The sequence below is a fragment of the Babylonia areolata genome, chromosome 19, assembly GCF_041734735.1.
Source record: "Babylonia areolata isolate BAREFJ2019XMU chromosome 19, ASM4173473v1, whole genome shotgun sequence".
Lineage (NCBI taxonomy): Eukaryota > Metazoa > Mollusca > Gastropoda > Neogastropoda > Buccinidae > Babylonia > Babylonia areolata.
The window spans coordinates 59,696,842-59,704,341 of record NC_134894.1 but is presented as its reverse complement, the minus strand read 5'-3'; the positions used below and the strand labels follow the sequence as shown (position 1 = coordinate 59,704,341).

The following is a 7,500-nucleotide window of genomic DNA, read 5'->3' as shown; positions in this document are numbered from 1 at the left end:
AGGTCAAGAAAGACATAAAGAACAAACGCAGGGGTCATCAGTCAGAAGGAGTCATCTTGCATCATGACAACGCAAGGCCTCACACAGCAGCCCGAACGGTGCAGACCATCAACAAGCTGGGCTGGGAACTGCTCCCTCATCCCCCTTACAGCCCAGACCTTGCCCCTTCAGACCTTCACCTGTTTGGTCCCTTGAAAGCGTTCACGAGAGGCACGAACTTTGAAAGTGACGATGAAGTCAAAAGTGTTGTGAGCGACTGGCTGAGACATCAGTCCAAAGATTTTTACACTGAGGGAATACGGAAGCTTGTGCACAGATGGGAAAAGTGTGTGACAGTGCTGGGAGACTACGTTGAAAATTTTTTTTTAAAAGTAAGCTTCTATCTGTATTAGAAGTCCTTATACCGAAAAATTCACCTTATTTATTGAATGACCCTCGTATCTCCATTCAACGTGAGGAACCTCTGACGACTGTGGGATGATTCTTCTTCTTCTTTCGTTCGTGGGCTGCAACTCCCACGTTCACGAGTGGGCTTTTACGTGTATGGCCGTTTTTACCCCGCCATGAAGGCAGCCACACTCCGCTGACATGGATTACATGATCTTTGTGCGTGCGTATACACACGAAGGGGGTTCAGGCACTGGCAGGTCTGCACATATGTTGTTGACCTGGGAGATCGGTGAAATCTCCACCCTTTACTTACCAGGCGCCGTCCGTTACCGAGATTCGAACCCGGGACCCTCAGATTCGCTTTAACCACTCGGCTGTTGCGCCCGTCGTGTGGGATTCGATCCTGATTCCCTCGCTTTCTAGGCGGATGCGTTACCACTAGGCCACCACCACAGCGCAGTACAAGCATGATTTTTTTTTTGTTTGTTTGTTTTGTTTGTTTGTTTGTCAAGGGCTGGAATTTCCCGGGTCATTTTTTAATTATCCTTGGGGAAAAGTGGAAAATCTCCCAGGGTCTTCAGCGACAGCCAGGGCAGTGATTCTGTATGTGCTGTGTCTAGGGCTCGGCAGAGGAAAGAAGTGGGGCCAAGTCCTCTCTTTCCGCCGTTTTGAACTTTCCCCAGCCGAAAGTCAGGTAGGGCTACCCACCCATTCAAACCCGGGTGGAGAGAGAGAGAGGAAGAAAATCGTGAGTGAAGTGCCTTCCCCCCAGGGACACGGCACCTTGGCCCTAAACGGAGCCTCGAACCCTGATCAACAGTGAACACTGGATCAGAAGTCCAACGCCTGCTTGATTTCTGTCATGGCGCCTTTGGGAAAAAAGTAGATAAGAAATAGATACTACTACTACTACTGATGGAAATTAAGATTATCAGTATTATGAATACTACTACTTCTACTGATGATAATATTTATCATTATGATAAAATTATCATTCAACTACACATACTTTACCGTGACCCACCAGTGCAGACTCCGTCAGGGGTCTGATTCCTGTCCTGTCCTGTGCAAACCACTACCCGCCTCTCCGGAGAAAACGAAAGTAGCTACAGCCGATAACCTCCCGGAAGTAGGTTACCTCCCCTCTGTATCCCCTGACTAGCAATTATGATGATGATGATGATGATGATGATGTATCAAAGATCATGACATTCTCTGTGTGTGTCACCAGATCCGTGGGAGGACAGGCATGGAGAGGGCGCGGCAGGGGGAGATGATGGCAGAGGGGGAAGGGGAGGAGGAGGAGGGGGAGGAGGAGGAGGAGGAGGAGGGGGGGATAAAGGACTTGGGGGAACGGGCCACGGAGCGACACCACGGACCACAGCCAGAGGGACCCCCTCCTACCCACCCCCTCTTCCCGCTCCCGCATGTTGCCAGACTCCCCCCTACACGCCCAGCACCCCCCTGTCCCACACCGCTGGCATCCATCAACTCCTGGCGCCGCTGTGCGAGGAAGATGACGTGCTGTGGAGAGATTTGGCCGAAGGACTGCGTTAGTGCTAGTGTTATTGATGTGTGTTGGTTTTTGTTAGTATTATTAATATGTGTTGTTTTTTTGTTAGTGTTATTGACGTGTGTGTTGTTTTTTTGTTAGTGTTATTGATGTGTGTTGGTTTTTGTTAGTGTTATTGACGTGTGTTGTTTTATTGTTAGTGTTATTGACGTGTGTTGGTTTTTGTTAGTGTTATTGACGTGTGTTGTTTTTTTGTTAGTGTTATTGACGTGTGTTGGTTTTTGTTCCTGTTATTGACGTGTGCTGGTTTTTGTTAGTGTTATTAATGTGTGTTGGTTGGTTTTTTGTTAGTGTTATTGAGGTGTGTTGGTTTTGTAAATCTTATGTTTTAAGGGGTGGGAGGGGTCGGGGGGACGTGGGGGGTTGGGGGGGGAAGGAGAAGAAAATTGGTTGATCTTTTTCTTATTACTCTTCTTCTTCTTCTTTGTTCGTCGGCTGCCAACTCGTATGTACACGATTGGGCTCTTTATGTGTATGACCGATTTTACCCCGCCGATTGATTGATCAAATGGACTGTCCCTGGCAAAAATCATGTAGAAAAAATGTACTTCGATAGGAAAACAAATAAAACTGCAGGCAGAAAAAAAAAAGGGGGGGGGGAAGAAAAAAAGGGTGGCGCTCTCAGTGTAAGCGACGTGCTCTCCCTGGGAGAGAGAGAGCAGCCATGAAGAAAGGCAGTGCACATCCAGAAAAGCCCATGTCGTCATCAGGCCTTTTTTGTCGCTCTGCAAGCGACGAAATTTTCCCGACGAAAGTGTGTGCACTATCTCCTCCCTATTTTGTCGATAGAGTTAGTAAAACGTGCTATCCGCAAAACGCCTGTTTTCCCTCAACAAAAGGATCCGCCATATTTACGACTGCTTCGTGGGCAGTCACCCTTTGCAGGTAGTATGGGTAACTTGCCCTCGGGTTTGTAGGCCCACGGGTAGGCTCTTGCGTTCCTGAATACCAGATATTGCTTACCCTTGAGCAGTTTGCTTTCCCTCAGGCAGATTACCCGCAGGTACACATTTATCCGCAGGCATGATAGTCTCTTGAATTCGGTCCCTGGTGTAAGCCTTTAATGTGACTGGTTACACGGCCTCATTTCTTCCTGTCTGTGACCGATGCCTTAGTTTTGTGGGTTGTATGCCTTTCTTCGTCCTGTGTGTCACCCGGTCCTTAATTTTGCTGGTCACACCCTTCATTTTTGTTCAGGTTTGCCAACAGGCCTTTTGTTGGTTACATGCCTTTTGGCTTCCTGTTTGGTACCCACGCCTTAATTTCGAATATTACACAGCCATTTTGTGTCTGTCACACACACCTTAATTTTGGTGGTCATAGGATCTTATTTGTTTCTGTTTGTCACACACGCCTTAAGTTTTTCAGGTCTGTCACCCTTTGCTGGTTACACACTTTTTTTTTTCTCTTCCTGTTTCTCACACAGGCGTTCACTTGACTGGTTATATGTCTGTTTTCTTCATGTTTGCCACTGAGGCCTTAATTTCGTTGGTTACACGGGGTCTGTATATGTTTCCTATGAGCTTATGTAGTTGGTTACACGGTCTCTGTATATGTTTACTTTGAGCTTACGTTGCTGTTGCAAGATGGGGGTATCGTCGGACTTTGTGTTCTGCCGTGGAGCTTTCGCACATGTCGCCTTTTTGTCGCCAAACGTGTCAACGATTTATCTTTTCAGAGACAATCAGAGTATTCTCCTGTGATTCGTTCTTGTATGTTTTGCATATGTCGCCTTTTTGTCGCCAAACGTGCCAACGATTTATCTTTCAGAGATAATCTTACAGTATTCTCATGTGATTCGTTCTTGTATCGTTTTCTCCCTGTCTGTCCCCCAGGCCTCACTTATGGGGACCAGATCCAGATCGTGAAGGAATGCAGGAACGGCGACATTGCCCGAAAGCTGCTGCACCACTACATCTCACGCTACCAGGAGGCGGCCACCGTGGACAATCTGGTCAGAGCCCTGCAGACGCTGGGGGTGGAAGGGCTGAGGGTGGTGAGGGAGATGGAGCGAAGGAAGCTCATCCAACCCCTGGAGCGGGCCGGCAGCGAAGCGGACGGGGAGGTGGGGGGCACAGTGTATGACGATGACAGAGAAGGCGGCACGAGCGCCACGGCGTCTCAAGCCCCGACCCCACGACTTCCACCCGCCGCTAGCCACACCCAGGCTAACCTGTTCCTCCCGGGCAGTGTCACAGGAGGCGAGAAACCCACCCGGGACGCCAACCTGTCTGAACACCTGCCCAAAAAGGAGGGCTGTGAGAGGAAAGACCTCCCCTGTCTGGATAAACTGGTACCCAGAAACAATGAAGCAGTGAGCCGACACGAGCTTCTGGGCCTGCCAACAGCAGTCAGCACAGAAACAGACATGCAGGGTGACCGGTACGGAAACAGCTCTTCCACAGACTCCATCGTGGACAACGCCAGTCAGCTCAACATTGCCAGTCCTCTCGACCCAGCACCAGTGCCAGAGAAAAAAGAATCGAACCTCAGACACGCTGACACGGCCAATGAAGACACAGACGTTGCGAGGAGCAGGGAAGAAGTCCACCAAGACTGCCCTCCTGGGACGGACTCTCCACCCTCCAGTCCCCACCAGAGTCCTCGCGCTGAGGCGCCCCTTCCTCCCTTTTCAGATCTGCTTCAGCCACCACAAGAGGAAGCAGTGGATCAACAAAGAGCATTAGTACCTGGGGCACCGCAGCAAGAGGAAGCAGTAGATCAACAAGGAGCGTCAGCGCCACAAACGGCACAACGGCCTGAGCCACACTTTCCAGCACAGCCCAGCACAACACAGACCATAATTTTCAACATAAACAAAGTAAGTGAGATATGCCTTGCCAACGACGTCAGAACGGGCGGAGATGAGAGGCCAAGGTATGACCGCTTCACACTAGGATCGAACGATTCTTCGTTCAGCCCAGGACAAACAGAGACTGGTAGCTACAGCCAAACGTCTCCAACGGAAGAGGGGACCGGCCCTTGGAGCGAGAACCACGAGGGGGGTTCAGGGGAGAGCACGCTGGAGTCCTATCGACCCCATCCAACGGACCGCACAGCCCACGAAACCCATCCCAAATTAAGGCTTCACCAAGAAGAGGAGCAACATCTCTCCGAATCTGAACACGTGTCTGAGGAAGAAGAGGATGTTTCTGACATAAACCTGAGAACTACCTACGGAGTTAGACATGATGACAGCGCTGTGTCACTACTCGGGTGTCCAGAAGACCCCCAGGGGAGGTGGCTGAGAAGCACCGGCTCGCCGCTCGGGAACGGGACAGCTGCCTTCAGCTGTGAGGACACAGAGGAGCCGGACATGCACCACTCTGCAGGGAATCACCCCCCAGCACCAACACCAGCACCAGCACCAGCACCACCTCCCCAGCATGACAACCAAGTTGGTGAACAGTTTCCTTCTCCGCCACCACCAGCACCAGCACCACGAGGCGGTGTGGTAACTTGTTTCTTCAACGCCATTAAAGACGCTTACCTTGGACTGGAGTGATGACTTGGTTGTTCAGTGTGATCAGAGACTTTCACCTTTGACTGGAACGATGAGTTGATTGTTCAACGTGATCAGCGACACCTACCTAAGACTGGAACGATGACTTGGTTGTTCAACGTGATCAGCGACACCTACCTAAGACTGGAACGATGACTTGGTTGTTCAACGTGATCAGCAACACCTACACCTAAGAGTGGAACGATGACTTGGTTGTTCAACGTGATCAGCGACTCTCACCTTTCACTGGAATGAGGAGACGGCGCCTGCAGCTTCTTCCTTCTCAGCGAACGTTGGACGTGAAACTCGTCTGCTTGGACTGAGTCATCCTGTTGGTTCGCCATGACTGACACGACCAGGCTGCGGACCTTGGGCCTCTTTGTCTCGTACATCACCACACGTCCTGCTCAGAAAACACACACACAAAACCCCCCCCAAAAAATCAGACGTGAGGGGGCGTGAACATTTTGTTGTTTCGCGTGTGTGACAGATTTAACCTACACCAGATCAGTTTACACATTTTGATGCCTCTTTGAAATTGAACTTCCAGAATCCCATAAGCGAGACAAATCATTTGGTGCCATACTTATTGATGCAGATTTTTTTTCTTTCTTTTTTTTTTTTTTTTTTTTTTTTTTTTTAAAGCATGCTGTGCCTGTGGATGGTAAAGGGTAGGATTTAACAAAACAAGACGATGTAACTGAATGTTCCTGGTGTTGTTGCTACTACTGCTGCTGCTGCTGCTGCAAGGACTCAGTTTTCTGTGCATACCCCCCGCACCCCCCCCCCCCCCCCCCCCCCTCCACACACACACACACACTTCATTGCTTCTCTGTTTGTATGCTTTCACTTGGTCACTGATGATGTTAGGTTTCATCTGTTTGACAGACAGAGAGAGAGAGAGAGAAAGAGACAGGCAAAGGAGAGAGTGAGCGAGAGAGAGAGAGAGAGAATGAATGAATGAATGAATGAGAGTGAGTGAGAGAGTGGGACATGGAGAAAGAGAAATAGACCGAGAGAGAGAAAGAGAGAGAGATTATATATACCCATGCAAATAAATGTGCATATATATATATATATATATATACTATGGAGATAGATTATATATGTGTGCGAAACGATCTTTTTTCTGTATCATTTAACTGGACACATTGTGGAGAACATTACTGGAAACATTGTGCTTTACGTGTGTGCTTTTTGGTGAAAATGAAAAGTTATTGACTCGCCTGTTGGCAGCTTTGGCCAGCAATACATTTTACTGTCAACGAACCTTTTACAGCGCTCCACACTTCCAGAGACTTGTTGAAAGGGGAAAAGGAAGATTAAAGAGTAGCATTTTGAACAGATCGCTTCAATGCAAAAAGGGCGTCATGGTACACTCATTCTAGACGTTGGACTTCTGATCCAGTGGCGATCAGGGTTCAATCCCCCACCCTACCCCCGTTTCGGTGTGGTGTTGTGTCAGTGGGAAAGACTCTTTTGCTCCACTCCACACAAGGTGTGGATGGGTTAACCCTGACTTCGGGTTGGGGAAGGGTTAAATCGGCGGAAGGAGAGGACTGGGCCCCGCCTTCCTACACCGAGCTCAAGACACAGTGGATAGGAATTCACAGCTCTCTGCTGGCTGTGAAGGCCTGTGAAGCCTTTGAACCTAAATTTCAATGGAAAGCCTTACAGGCTGCCTCAAACGGTGTTGAAAGAGAGCACGCCTTATACACCATTGTTTTTCCTTTTGGGTGAGGGGGAGGGAGGGGAGAAGGGGGGGGGGGGGGGGTCATGTTGAGTGGTGGCATAGTGGTACACAACACAATAGACTGTAATGCAGTGCAGTATAACGCAAGGCAATACGATTCAGTGCTATACAGTACTGTACAAAGCAGTTGACTTTTTTTTCCTCCTCCTCCTCCTCCTCCTTCTTCTTCTTCTCCTGCTCCTCTCCTCCTCTCCTCCTCCTTCTTCTTCTAACGAATCGCCAAAAAGAGCAGATCATCGTTAATGCTTTCTTCTCCGTTTCCCATGGACAAGTCTCTCGAAT

General features: G+C 49.2%; 1 protein-coding gene across 1 annotated transcript in view; it reads left to right on the top strand.

Moving 5' to 3' along the window:
* LOC143293896 (uncharacterized) overlaps positions 1-7,500 on the top strand; it is a 24,191-nt gene that overhangs the window by 16,013 nt on the left and 678 nt on the right. Inside the window, exons 4-5 of the mRNA XM_076605244.1 lie at positions 1,622-1,942; positions 3,799-7,500. The exon at positions 3,799-7,500 is cut by the window's right edge and continues 678 nt beyond it. Coding sequence (XP_076461359.1) covers positions 1,622-1,942; positions 3,799-5,468 — 1,991 coding nt within the window. The 3' untranslated portion in view covers positions 5,469-7,500. The remainder of the gene's footprint in view (positions 1-1,621; positions 1,943-3,798) is intronic.